The sequence below is a fragment of the Panthera pardus genome, unplaced genomic scaffold (assembly GCF_024362965.1).
Source record: "Panthera pardus isolate Hobbes unplaced genomic scaffold, ASM2436296v1 HiC_scaffold_8, whole genome shotgun sequence".
Lineage (NCBI taxonomy): Eukaryota > Metazoa > Chordata > Mammalia > Carnivora > Felidae > Panthera > Panthera pardus.
This window is the reverse complement of record NW_026527013.1, coordinates 122717882-122733061: the sequence shown is the minus strand read 5'-3', so window position 1 is coordinate 122733061 and position 15180 is coordinate 122717882. Positions and strand designations below refer to the sequence as shown.

General features: G+C 40.7%; 1 protein-coding gene across 10 annotated transcripts in view; it reads left to right on the top strand.

The window, feature by feature from the left end:
* The window catches only part of PDE1C (phosphodiesterase 1C), a 509522-nt gene that overhangs the window by 212725 nt on the left and 281617 nt on the right, over positions 1-15180 (top strand). For 2 of the 10 annotated variants that reach the window (XM_019443750.2, XM_019443751.2), the window contains exon 3: positions 10047-10073. The exons of the other annotated variants lie outside the window; for them this stretch is intronic. In XM_019443750.2, coding sequence (XP_019299295.1) covers positions 10047-10073 — 27 coding nt within the window. The remainder of the gene's footprint in view (positions 1-10046; positions 10074-15180) is intronic. 10 annotated transcript variants of the gene reach the window in all.

Genomic DNA, 15180 nt, shown 5'->3' with positions numbered 1-15180 from the left:
AAGGGAAGAAAGAGACTATGACCCAAGAAGCCAAATGAAGTTGGGCCCCCACCATGGACCTTCTGGGAACTACAGAGCAAGCATGAGCCAGGCAGTGAGACCCAAAGCGTGGAGCCCAAGCACCACAGCAGGGCCTCTTGAAGGTTGGCTGGGTAGACTCTCTAGATTCTGCAGGAGGTTGTCCTTTGTCTAGGCTTGCCCAGTGGTGCTCCGTGGGGTCACTGCTGCTCCTGAGGTGCCCTGTGATGGACACACCAGGCCTCTGTCTCTTGGAGCACTGCACAGGTCCTGGTGTAGCTCTCACCTTCCACACCATGTCTCCTCATTCATGGCCCTTTTCCTACGCTTTAAGGCCTTCCCCAAAGTGCTCTCCCTCCCTCCACTTTCATTCTCTTCCAGAGGTCTATTGCAGCGACGCACTATTCAATATTCTGCTGAAACAGCTTTCCTTTCCCTTAAGGCCACCAGAAGAGTGAAACCTTAAATAATCAACATAAGAATGCGTTGAATATTTTGGCCGAAAGTCACTATTGGACATCCAAAGAACATTAAGTTTTGTTTATCCAGATTCCAAACAACCAAAATGCTGAAATAACCAAGACTTTTCCTGCACTCTAGAGACGCTCTGAGTAAATCTAGTAGTGAAAGATTGGTTTTCTTTTAAGTTAATTTATCATTTATTTTGAGAGAGAGCGAGAACATGAGCTGGGGAGAGGCAGAGAGAGAGAAAGAGAGAATCTAAAGCAGGCACTGCCAGTGCTTAACTGACTGAGCCACCCAGGTGCCCCCTGAAGGATTAGTTTTTGAAATCTACTTCCATGTGTGTTTTAGGAATAGTTCAAATTCAGACTAATATCTGACCCATTTTTTTCTCTATCTCTCTGACTCTTGTCTAAGGATGACTGTGATGGGTCTTATAATGCCTTTAAATTACCTATTTTATATCTAGTATACTATTCCAGGAGGTTGTATTTGGAAATCGAGTCTGCTAACTGTGAGGGACCACAAATACTTTCATGAATAGAGTTCTGTGTTGCTCATTTGTGACACAAAAGGATTAATTACCATAAATCGAAGCTCCATAAATATTGTTTAGAATTGTCATTCTTTCTACAAAACTATGGACTAAAATTAGTCATTGTTAAAAAAAATAAAGGAATTGTTCAAAGCACCCATTTCTGGGAGTCTTTGGATAGTTTCAGTGAAGGTAACTATAGGTAAACAGAATTTGGTTCAAATGTTCAACTGATTTCCATTGATAGTAGAGCTCAGAATGGTCCCTGTGAGTGTATCTGCTAGTTAATTTTTTCTCTCTTTTTTTCTGTTTTTTGGATATTCCCATTATTTTTGCCATATTTAAATTGTTAAAATTTACAGAGCCTGTGTCCAGAGAAGAGTCTTCTGTGGATGATGTTACTGTTAGAGAAGGTTTTGGAGGAAATAGGAAGGATCTCTGCTCCCCAGGAACTGTGTGTTGACTTAAAGTCACCTGGAGTTGTAAATGGCCAGTAGCTGCTTTCTGCCATGAGTAGGTTTGGATAAGAGTTGGGAGGAGAGTGGAAGAGAGGAGCGAGGGAAGGAATACTCCTAGAGTAGATAGGAAAGGCTTAGAAAGATTAGACTGGTCGCTGGAGTTAAACTTGGCAGAAGATACAGTTTTTGTTCCGGCTAAATACACATGGGGAAGAGCAAAGTAGAGACCTGGAGCAACTCTTTGGATAATTCAATTTAAAAAATTCTACTCCTCCCCTAATTACAGGGATACATCTGTGGAGAGTAAGATTTTGTCTTAATCCTTTGGATTTATCTCCACTTTGGCAGTGTTGCATGCATATTAAGAAATATTTTTGTTTTCAGCCTTTCTCATTGATGTTTATCTAAACAGGAGCCAGGCTCCTAAGAAGGAGGTCACAGAAATCTCTTCCATTCCCACCCACACCGTTTTGCTGTGCTTATAACACAGCAAGTGGTTGTAAATATGTGAATAGAGGGATAAATAATTTATGCAAAAAAGTACTACCTGAACTTCTACAAGCATGACATTTACTTTCTATTTTCTTTCTCTAAAAACCTTTCCATATTTTGTTGTTGGTGCCAGTGGTTAGCTCACTGCCTAGCTTTAAGCAGGAGGGAAATAGTGCTTGGTCTGTTCAAAAAGCCTTGCTTTCCAGAAGAAGATTTCAGCTTTCTTTGGAGGGGGAGTCCCATTTGGGGGCCTGTTGGACAGTAATTCGAGTGCTGGAATTTTTAACCCAGGCCCAGGAGAGAAGCAGGCATGAACAAGAGATTTGGATTTCTATGTCTGGCCAGCTGTCTGCAGGCAGACAGGGGGCTGGGGAGGGAGAACAATGAAGAAACAGGCCTTCGGGAATATGGGAGCGTGGGGCACCGTGTGGATTGGCTGAGTGAATTGGTGCTGTTCCAGGTGGGGCTTCCTGTGGGGTTGTTTAGTTTGGATTAATTCTTAAAGATTTCTCCTCTTTCTAGGGCCCAGCCAGCACTAGGTACAAACATATTTGCTTCTAGGAGTGAGTTAAAAATCGATGGTCTTATTTACAGCTCTGCTTCAGATTAGCGTTCTCTTATTCTTCGGGTTCACCTTCCTCGTCCCCAAACCTCACTTCTTCATTTGAATTTGATCTCATCACTTTGGGTGATGAGTACATATTGCAGGTTTGTGCCTTGGGAGTCGCTGACTCTGAATATGATCTTCCTTTTCTAACAAGGCTAAATGGAAGAGTGTGAGTCTGTGGGACAATCCCCACCCCCCCAAAAAGAAAGAACTAGCAGAAAAATTCTCTAGAAAATTTAAAGAAAAACAACCCTTTAGTAATTATTGGGTTATTCCAGGTGAAAGTGAGCTTATATCATTTTACTATTTTTCATTTTTTTATATTGCTTTGGATCTTTGGCCATGAAAGAAAATAGAATCCTTGCCCATATGGATTTTCATTCTGTAGCTCATCAGTTAAGAAATATTTGAGCTAGTAACGGAAGAGAATCTCTCACATTCTCTAATATCTTCTCCCGCTCCCCAATACTCTTCCAGAAGGTGCCAGGAGACTGCAATTTATATACATTTTCTTAATGGCATTTACTTGTTCCAAATATGAGAAGTGCCATCAAGCAGTCAATATACACAAAGCTTTGCAAGTCTAGGTTTTAATGTATGCATCATGGAAATGAAATCACTGGTAGATTAAGAAGAAATGTACAAGGACCTTCCATTCTCAGCAGCATGTAGAGTAGTTCATACAAATGATTTAAGACGTATTCAGAAGTTTCCAGAGATATCCGGTTCTCTTCAGCCTGTAACCCATATGCCAATGAAAAACAAAACTGGAGGATCAGATGATCATTCAGGTCCTTGCTCATTTCATGGGTATTTGGGACATTTTATTGTAGTCCACTTTCCCACAAGGGAGCTGAACTCCTGAGAACATGTAGTTAACTCCACTCAGTTAACTCTGTGCACTTTTTCTGAGTTTGCCCCCCAATCTCCTCTCCCTTTAGGAAACTGAGGGCCGAGAACCAAGATTTCCAAAGCTGTCTGTGTATCAGCAGCAGTAGTGACCTTGGTAGGGAAGGATGGAGATGGGATCTGGAGCAGAATGAGTCACCATTGCCTGGAAGTGCCGGCAAACACTGGAGGCCGAGAGCTAGAGTTCTCACTGTGCATGCGTAGTTGTTGCACATTCAACTTCCCACACCGGAAAACCCTCTTGTGCCCCACTGGGAGGTATCTTGCTGTCAACTTTGAAACTGAACACAAGTTTTTTTTGTTTTTTTTTTTTAAAGCCAGCTTGTTTGAATATTAAGCCTATTTATAAACCTCATTATTGTAGCACCCATATGGCTCTTACTCAAAGATACTCACTTAAAAAAAAACGAAAGACTGCCAGCCGCTTCGTAATTTAACATCAGTGCTTATTCAACCCTCACTTATCCGGGCTATCAGGAATGATTCCCAAATCATCTGTTTGACTTTGGAGTATGTGAAACTTACATTTATTTGATTGTGGGCATGTCTGGTACTTTGGGAACTCCAAGCCACCCAAAAAGCAAATAAAGCCCCTCAGAAGCATCCTTGCTCCTGCCTTGTTGTTTCTTGCTGTTCCCTTGCTGTTTGGGCTCTGTCCCCAAGTAGGTCCAGGTTTACTATGGACAGAATCACCCCTTTTATGCTTGCTTAATTTCATCCTTTTTCTCCCTGGCTGGGGCCAGGAGAGGTAAAATGAAGTTCAGTGTCTAGAAGCCTCTGCTAGATGACACAGCTATGGAGAACTTTCGGTAACTTTTTAAAATATTGGGGGTCAGTGCCCTTTGCTCTTTGGTGATGTTCTCATCTCAGTATTCACTTTTCAGAATGTGATCAGCTGGATATAAACGGATGGAAGCCTTTGAGGGGAAATTTTCCAGCTCCTCACTTCCTGTTCTATACACGTGCATGTACACATACACATACACATACATACACTGATGATAGTTCTTGGTCAATCCACAATTCCATAGAAACATTCCACATGAAACAGACATTGATTTTCAGTGAAGACCAGGAGGCTTTTAATTTGCCTAAGAGGTAAGTGGATACAGGTCAGTCAATGCTGGTTATAGTACATCATGTCTCTGCATTGAGTTAAAACTTCTGGTGGGTGCTTAGGGATTCTGTGTTAGCAACTCAATGGGCTTCAGTTTTTAGGGAGTGCTTGATAAAAAGAATCTTTATCAAAAGACAACTTTAAAGGGGCGCCTGGGTGGCTTAGTCAGTTAAGCAGCTGACTCTTGATTTTGGCTCAGGTCATGATCTCAGGGTCATAAAGATCGGGCCCTGTGTTAGGCTCCATGCTGGGTGTAGAGCCTGCTTAAGATTCTGTCTCCTTCTCTCTCTGCCCATCCCCTACACTCTCTCTTTTTCTCTCTGCCTCTCAAAACAAAGTAACTTGAGATATTTCTAAGGATTATTATGGCGTCTAGTTCATAAATACTCACTTTTACTTTTTTTCTCCTGCCTTCTCAACAATGGTCCTACTTCAACATTAGAAGGACGTGTGTACTTCTGCTAGGTTTACTGGGACCACAGCCAGAGTGTGTGGCACGGTATATAGCCTGCAGGGTCCTTCGGGCTTGGGGGTAAGCTGGACACGGTTTCGGTTCCTTTTCCTCTTAGCAACACTGAGGTTAGCACCTGCTTTATTCATGGTTCAAGTGTTCTAAGATAAGGAGAATTGCAAGTATTCAATTTTTTTTTTAACTTTTAGAAAACAATCTGCAGCCTTTTTTCTTTGCTTCTTTAATCAATGAAAAGCTTTTTTTTTTCAAACAAAATTTGGAAACCTATTGAATTAAAATAACATTATTATTTATTCATTACTGTTATTAATATAGTAGCTGACTCTTAAACCCTTACTGAATACCCAGCACTGTGCTAAAGGCTTTACATTATTCTTACACTTGACTCTCACATCATCTTGTGCAGTGGGTGTTGTTGTTAACCAGCTTTTACAGATGAGGAGACTGGTGGTTGGGAACGTGATAGAAGTTGCTTAAGGTCACGTAGCTTATTGGACACTCCAAGCTGGAGGAAGCTTTGAGTCCAGGCAAGTGATCAGCATAATGCTGTATTGCCTGTCCACAGAGTGAGGAGGGCAGAGCCCATTCTGGGGCACAGTTTGCAAAGTACTGTTCTAGACCTTCGTGGATACAGTTCCCTTGGCCTGGCCTTGTGGAGATGACCGGCCTTCTGTCTGAGCATGAAGCCATGCCATCTCCATCTCCCATGCTGCCAGGGTTGCCAGATTTCAGAGCACAGCAGCCCCTGGTCATTCTCTACTTTTTGTATCGACTCATTCTAGCTGTGTGAATTTTGAGATTTGCAATGTATTGTTTCAGGTTTCAAAAAATTGTAAATTGGAAGTAAGTTTGAAAAAACAAAACAGAACATTTAAAAATATTCCTTTTGTCTTTCAGGTTATGAATCAGGGATAAATTCTGATGAAGTTCTTAAAAACAAAAGGCCAAAAATAAACTGGGTTCTTTTCCAGTTCATTTCCTGCGTTTGGAAGGAAAGGACCCAGTTTGTTTTATCGTTGTTGGTTTTGTTTATTTTTGTCTAGTGTCTAAGTTCCCTCTTGGCACCCTTTGATTTATTTGCATAATTTTCTTTGAAGCCTTCAGAGTTTGCTTTCTTTCTCAACTAGTTGAAGGTTTTGTATCCTTAGCTAAGTTACTTAACCTCTCTGAACCTCCCTTCCATCAAGTGAAAAGTGAGGTAGCCCTCCCAGGGTCTGTAGATGTCAAAGTGAGTTACTTTGTGTAATGGACATGGGACAGAGGAGATGCTCCACAACTGTGAGGCCCCCAGCCTTCTCTTACTACATTCCTCGTGTGTGTAGAAAACGATGGCTGTTGTAGGTGTCCTCACTGCTCATAGTAAGTCATTGCTGAACAGAAGGAAATGAGTAGAAAGAAAGAAGTTTTTGATCAGTTTCTTGATAAATTCACTTCTTCATTCCCCAGCAATATATTGAGTAACTGCCATTTGACAGTCACTGTGTTAAGAAAGAGAGAAACACCAGCAGGTAGCAGACAAGCTATCATTGCCATCAGCATAACAGATCCTAACTATCTGGAGTGACAAGTGCAATGATGTGGGTGAAGTCTGGACACCGTGGGACATACAAAAGGAGCACTGTCCAGTTTGGGAGACCCTAGAAGGTTTTCAGGAGGAAGTGATGTCTCAGCTGAGAGCTGAAGGATAAGTAGGGCTCATTCAGGCCTCACTGATCTTGCCCAGTCCAAATGATCTGTGAGTGGATCTTGAGTGGGGTAATTTCCATGGAAGTACATTTTCTCCAGTGTTTTAAGTGCCGACCTTTCAACCCCGGTATAAGATGACACTATTTGGATTGGATCTGCCTTGGTTCTGAAACTATCTGGGACAAGATGGGAAGAGAGAACTTCAGGTCTATGAAACCAAGGATGCATCTATGAGGGTGAGGAGTGAGTGTCAGGAGTGGATTATACTGAAAATCAGATTTTTGGTCTCTGTTTCTTTGGGTCTACCAAAAGCACAACCAGTATTTTGGTAAGTGTGAGTGGCAGCTGCAAATGACTCATTTATTTTGCCAACAAGCATGTTGTGTGCCACCCATGTGCTAGTTGATGTGCAAGCCCTTGGGAGTAGATACACAGATCTACATGATAGGATCCTTGACCTCAAGAGGCTCAAAATAGGGGCAAGGAGATGCAAAATTTTTAGAATGTCTATATGGCATACATGTACCTGGCTATGCCCTCTGAGATCATTCCTTCTATTTTACAGATGTGGACACTAAAGCTTGATTTAGCATAGAGCATACCTGAGGTCTCACGGCTGGGAGTGGGGGTAGTGGTTAGGTTTTGAGTCTGTCACATTCCAGAGCCCTATTGTCTTTCCACATACTTGGAGATGAGACAAGGCAATGCAAAAGGTGACCCCTTCTCCCAGGTATCATCTTTTAAAACAGGGTATAAATTATAATACTTTTCTTAACTTTGTCCTCAGCACTTTTTTAGCCTATCTCCTCCCATATCTGGCTAGGCTGGGCTGGGCTGGTTTGAGGTCGCTAGACATGCTCTCCTTACCTGTTTGTCTCATAGTTTCGTATTTGTCCTTGCTGAAATCCCAGCCATCAGTCAAAACTACCTCCTTCACGAAGCTTTTTGAGCCACCCCCCTTGTATTGGTTGTTATCATAAAATAACACTTAAGGTACATGTCTTCATTTCTGTTTTTAGAATCCAGATTTCTTTCAGAGAGTGGATTTTAACAGTGGTATTGTGAGGATTAGCCATGTGTTTTGAGTGCTTGTTACTAGTGGGTGCTGGAAACGGAAGCTCTTCTAATTTTTGTTCATCTTTGTTTGTCTCAGCGCTCCCAGCATTTGCTTTGCATGTTTCTTGGCAAATGCTAGGAGAATTCTGTGGAAGCCAATAACAAAGGTTGTCTTCTTCTGACCTTTGAAGATACCCTCTGCTGATAGAATTAGTTGGGCTTCTGGGTAGAAGCCAGGAGCATCCATCTGGCCTGCCTGCCCAATTGTCTTTGGTTCTTGCACACTCTCAATGGATTATTATTATTATTATCTTGCCAGAGATTTCTTAACACAGTTTAGTAGACAACAGTCCTAACAAGGGCCAAGGGCATGGGCCACACCACAACTCATTGTGCTCTGTGCCTGTAGATGGAACCTCTGCCCTTGGCTACTGCCTGAAGAGTGATCTGTCACTGCTGATGGGGTCCATGAACAGCTTTTAGAGGGGGTGCAAGGTGCTGTTTTAGGCACTAGGTTACTGTGGGGAACCACACAAAGAATTTGCGTTTGTGAAACTGACATTCATGTGGGCGATCTCATTTATTTCTTATCACAAGGTCTTGGGAGAGGCTCTCTGATTATTCCCACATTATAAATGAAGAAACTGAGGCTCAGAGGAGTTGAAGAACTGGTCACATATTGTAGAGCTAAGTGCCAGAGCCAATATCAGAACAGTTTGTTCTAAAGTTCAAGCCTTAACCCACTCTGTTAGTTGACCTCCTCTCTTTATGTATGATAAAATTCAAATATGTAAATATCTTTATATATTCATATAGTCCTATATATCTGTATATGTGACTATATACAGGTACAGAATAATCGTAAAAATAGTAAATATAAAGGCAGTGATCGACTAATCCACTACCCTGTGGTCATGGTTTTCATTCTGGTGTTTCCTTTCAGATAGATATTCGGTACATTAGGCAAGATCATTCTGTAGGTTCCGCGTTGCATGCTGCTTTCTTCACTTAACACCTAACACCGTCATTCATTTTTTTCATTTGAACAGAGATGTAACAGGTCATAGTGATTCTGAATTTGAAACATCTGTGCCCTTTTTAAAAAATGTGTGACATACAGCTCTATGAGCAAATCAGTGGCTTGGTTTCCTGGATGCAGTGACTGTAATGGGAGCGTAGGTGTGGAACTCCTTAGTTCTTTACAACTGGGAAGCATTGCACTTCCTGGAGGTGCAGCAAGGAAGACACATTTTCCTCTCCCACCGCTTTCTTTCCTTGAATCCCCTCCAGTTAAGATCCTATTCAGACTCTTTTGAGAGACTTTAGAATCTGCAAAAACTGACATGAACATAAAAACCATTGAGATATTGGGATAGTAAACTTGATGGCCACTTTCCCCTTGGATGCCACCATGACCTGGGTGAGATAGCCAGGTCAGATATTATCTCCATTTGATAGATTAAGAAGCTCTATGCCCAGTAGATTTGCCCAAGGCTAAATAGCAGAGGTGCACTAGAACTCCAGCCATTTCTGCTCCTGCGGAAGTGTTCTTCTAGAAGACTAGCCCACAGCTGAGCCATTAGCAAGTTCCTACTGCTGCTCTTACCCCTTTGCTTCTAGACTTTCTCATTGTCCCTTTCCTCCCTTCTTCCTTCTGGGAAGAGCTTATGTCTGATCTTATGGTTTAGCGGAAAGACTCATTTTCATTGTAAAAGGCACATTCTTAAAGGGACTCGGGTGCTATATGGTGTAGGCAATAGTAATAATAGTTACAATACCAATAGCTAATAGTTATTGGGTGTTTAAAATGTGCCAGACAAAAGAAATGCTTTACAAGACCCTGCCCATTTACTCCTCACCAACCCCATGAACCTAACAAATAGAAAGGCTGGTATTTGAATCTGGGTCTTGTGGTCTTTAAAGCCTGACCTCACCCCAGATACTACACTGCCTTCAAAGGGGAAGGGGAAGGACATAAGAGGGCAGAGCCACTGAGCTCCTGGGAGGCTATTTGTAACTGTTAAGACTGCTTGTATGCATCTGAGCACAATATGACACAATAATCTGAAACTTTTAGCTGGTGTTGGAAACTCACAAGCTTCACAGAAAGAACCTTCCATGCCCATCCCTGCTGAAGTTCCTCTTCATACCCATCCCTGCTGAAGTTACCTTTTCTAATTCACTGCCTGCCACAAACCCTTTTCTGATGTGTGTTTATGCTTCTTTTCCTACAGGAGGAAATATAAGAAAACATCCCAGAGGTAAGAGTGTCTTTCTGAGAAAGGGGAGCTGGTTGGTTGAGTCATTAATGGTGCATCTCATCACAAGTCTGGCTCATGGTGGACGTTCAGTGTAATGAACAGTCTCTTGGTTCCTTCTCAGTGAGGTCCCCGCTTAATCTTTGGATCACTACTGCTGCTGGAATTAAAAATTGATTGCAGACATTTAGGGTGGCACTGTGAGTATATACCTTCCTGTGAGAATGGATCTGATGGATGAAAAGGCCTGTTAACTGCTGATCCACCTAATGACTTTACTAAAACTTTGACCGGAGAGGGGCTGGCCTGGGAGGTGCTGAAGGTTTGTGGATGGGAGTATAAAAGCATCTTTAAGTATACTTTTAGTGTTTGAATTTTCCTTTGCCTGCAGTTCCTACTTGTCTGATTCTCTGACAAAATGCTATTGAGCTCAAAATAGGTACAAATTCCTTCAAGGGCATTATTGGTCTTTTTTGGTTTAACCATGGAAAAGATAATTTAAAGTAGAATATCATCTTTTATCATCCTCCCTTACTTTGTTTTATTGAGAAGAGTTTGGAAAGCACATTCCAAAGAAATAGCGTTGCTCAGACCTTTTGTTTGCCAAGCATTAGAAGCCCGCAGTTCAGTCAAAAAGGCTAGTGTCTACTTTTCATCGATTAGATTTGATTTTGGTGTTATAACATTAAACAGATTACATTCAGATAAAAAAAAATCACCAATGCAGTAGGTTTTAACAATGGTACTTTCGGATGACTACTTTACTCTTACCTTTTCTAATGAGCATCATCTCATGGTAGAGAGTCCTGTCCTGTGGTTTCCAAATAAAGTCGATAATCTAAAGTAGTGGTGTTACAATTTGATATGTGATTTAGAGGTGCACACATCGTTGAGAGAAGATAAACAAAACCTTAGGGCTTCTTGGAGGTTGCTATACTTTTCTAAATATAGTGAGTTTATACAGATGGCAAAATAATTCTGTCTTGTTCAAGTTCATCGGGTTCATGGTAGTAATTGCATGTGAACCACTGAACAGGATATAAATTAATCACTCAGATTAGAGGGCATAATAGTCTTCAGTAGTAAAAGGTAATTTATCATTTTTACTTGTGGTTAACCTGGGGCATGAGATATTTCAAAGTTGCTTCGATTTTATTTTAAGAAGGGATAAATAGGTTGGAGGGAGTTTTACAAGAGAGTGGCTCAAACCTGTCAAGTTTCAAATTACTATGTAGATTATTTTTGAAAGCATATTTTTGCATATCTTACATGAATGCTGTTGCATTTCTTATTATGTCGATGTAATAAAAAAATAGACTGTCTTGTGCCAGCTTCATTGAAGTCATGTAAAGTGCAAATTAATAGAGGGTTGGTTTGAGCTCTTCTATTTTTAATCATATACATATTTTCATGTGAAATAGATCCATGTCTACTAATCTGTCATTGATAACAAACCATCCGTAAACTTATGGCTTAAAACAACCATTTTATTCTGCTCACAGTGTTATGAATCAGGAATTCAGGAAGGACTTGGCTGAGTGGTTTGCACCTGACCCAGCTGGAGTGAGCTGGGGCTACTGGAGATGGAGGGTTCACTTTCAAGATTGTTTCTTTACTCACATGTGGGAAGACTTGGTGCTCCTTGTTTCTTTCTCTCTTTGCACATGGCTTTCACCTTCCAGCATAGAACTTGGGCTTCTCATTGCATGGTGGTCTCATGGTAGTTGCACTCTTTGCTGGCTTCCTAGGTCATGTGTTTCAACAGATTAGAAGCAGAAGATGCTGGTCTCTTAATTATACAGCCTGGGTCCAGAAACTGGTACAGTGTCACTTCTGTATTTTATTGGTCAAGATATCACAGAACCCACCCAGATTCAAGAGAAGGGCACATAGATTACATCTCTTGATGGAAAGCTGTTAAAGAATTTGAGACCTTCTTCATACACCAAACCTATAACTTTTTTCAGAATGATCTTGTTTGAGGACTTTTCCAGGGATCTGTAAATTTGGATTAAGTGAATACCTCATTTGATAAATGAGAGACACTTTTAAATATGTCTTGATACCTCTTTCAGATGCTGGTCTGTTTGAATGTATGCTTGTCTATTTGATGATTCATTTGTAGCTGTGATTCCTTTTTCATGTTAGGGACAAGCATCCTAGTGCGGACTCAGCTGGTTAGTTGCATGCTAAGTGTAGTTGTTTGGCCTCAGCTAATAATTAGTCAGATAAAGCTGATGGCTTCACGTAGGAAAACTAAATGACATAAATGTCATATGAAAAAGCTTTAGATCTCATAGGTTTGTTTTGGACATTAGGAGCCCAGGATACAAAAATAATCTACCTGTGTTTAAATTAGGACGAGAGTCCTAGGCTTCATTTCATTTCACTTATGTATTTATTTATCTTTCAAAGCCATGTTAAAGAAAAAGAAATCATGGGGCACCTTGGTGGCTCAGTCCTTTAAGCATCGACTTTGGCTTAGGTCATGATCTCATGGTTGGTGGGTTGGAGCCCCATGTCGGGCTCTGGGCTGACAGCTCAGAGCCTGGAGCCTGCTTCCGATTCTGTGTCTCCCTCTCTCCCTGTCCCTCCCCCGCTCATGCCCTGTCTCTTTGTCTCTCATAAATAAATAAACATTAAAAAGAATTAAAAAAAATCCTCTGGCTTTCAAAGTCATCATCATCCTACTACAACTTAACTGAAGTAGGTATCTTTTTAAAAATATTTTATCAAGGACCAGGCAGATCTTAGTAGCCCCAAAGAATGTTATGGTAGTGGTTTTACTGAATTTCACTTTTAATATTAAGGAAAATATACTCGTCTCTTCCAAGACCAGAATTTCAACCGAGGGAATGATGTTATAGGAACTCTTTACTGGCTTAGCAAGTACACCAGTAACTAGTAGGTAAGCTTCTCCCTGCACAGAAACCCTTATTGGATTAGGCCTTAAATCAACACAATTAAGGGGAACCATCCTTTCACCTTGTGAATGAATGAGTCTTGTCCACGAGGGCCAATCGTTCCAAGGGATTCGTTGAAGTGGTGACATGGTAATTTGACAGCTAGAGGGATTACTCAAGAGACCTGCTTACCCCGAAAATTCTCATCAGGTTGTTTTTAATACAGCTGCAGATTCAAGTTATCAGGTCTGGCTCTGAGAAGTTTATATCTTTGAGAAAGTATGCCAGATCATGTATACAATCATCACAAATACCTAAAAATAATCTAATATTTCTCAGTTGCTACTAAAGAAAGGAATTGCTACCAGAGATGGTGTTATAAGCCGAATTCATGTTAGAAGTCCTTCTAACGCACACGTGCACCCACATGTGTGCACGTACTCACACCCCTATTTTAGTGTGCCTGGAAATGCTGTGATTGGTCCTCAGAATCAGAGGCAAAGGTACAAATGAGGACTTATCCACAGACCTCAGGGACCTCTGCAGACACATGTCCTGTTTTCATGTCTGGACTGTGGAAATAATTTGGTCAGACTGGTTAGGAGTTGGAATTTCAAGCCACATCAGATAGGGAAAACTTCATTAGCAAAAAGGTTTTTGTTGATTTGTTATTAATTGTAGCTTGGTTGCCTGGTTGGTTGGTTGCTTGATTATCAAATCTTAGCTCTGTTTAGATAATGTAAGAAGTTCTGGTTCTGACTATATCTGATTTACTCACTTTATAAATCTAGACATTTCTACGACCAAATAACTTTAGCCAAAGGTGGTCACTCTCATCTTTTTGGTCATCAAATTAGATTGATAGTCACATGCAAAGTACTTTACAAAAATCTTTCAGTTTAACACATTTACTTAATACGATTGCCATACACTTAAATAAGTACTGGAAATAAAAACATATACAGTTGACCCTTGAACAGCATGGGGGGTAGGGACACCAATCTCTGTGCAGTTGAAAATCTGTGTATAAGTTTTGACTCCCCCCAAATTTAATCACTAATATGGTTTACTGTTGACTGTAAGCCTTACCAATAACATAAACAGTTATGTGTATGTATAATATACTGTATTCTTACAACAAACTTAGAAGAAAATGTTATTAAGAAAATCGTAAGGAAGGGAAAATACATTTAAAGTGCTGTGCTGTATATGTGTGTGTGTGTGTGTGTGTGTGTGTGTGTGTGTATATAATCTTGTGTGTATGGACATGCACAGTTCAAACCTGTGTTTTTCTAGGTCAACAGTGTAAGAAATCGCCTCTATTAAGAGGTACGCAGACTTGCAGTTAAGGCACATGTGAACAAAATAATTAGAATATGGTAAGTGCTATTAGTATTGAAGGTCATTGGGAATAAGTCGGTCATTTGGGAAGATATTTCCATTATACATTACACTTGTCTCTCACTAGATCACAAATAATATTGCTTCTTATTCACGGTGCTTGGAAGTATGGGCATATTAAAGTCCAACAGGATAATTGAGAATTTTTTCTCTGTTTTCTTCATGTGTTCAGTTATCTTAAAAGTGGATGTTTTACTGATCCTTTAGGCTTTCTCTCAAAAAAGCAATTGTCTCACAAATATTCTGGACATTAGAAGGAAGAGAGCCCAGGATAAAAACGTGTGGAGATAATCAGTAGAGTGGATATCTCACATGTAGATAATAGAGCCTATCTGTTGCAAGGCAAAACAAGGAACTATTTTTTTTTCCTCCAACTGTCTTATGCCTTCTTTCACTTGGAGTTTTATGTGGCTTAGTAATCACATTTGATGAGCCCAATAATTGATTAAATCCAGCAAATGATTCCCGTAGTCAGGTCTGCCTATGCTGTCACGAATCAGCATGCTTAATGAGTCATCAGCAGAACTGCCACCTTTGCTGTTAATAACAGATTGTCATGTGTGGGGGGTGGGAAGATGAGTGGATATCACCCTTTGGGAAGGCTACTTTCTAAGCACTTGTATCCTTGTGTGAGCAAGTGCATCTTCTGCTGAGCTGTGCCCCCTTTCTCATTCTGGGACATATAAAGGCTCATTGGTGAATTCTGAAGCTCTTTCAGTATCACAGACAGAGAATTAGTGGACTGTTGTTCTTACTTTTGCCGTGAAAAATGACAATCAAATAACTTTTGGAGAAAGTTGAAGGGG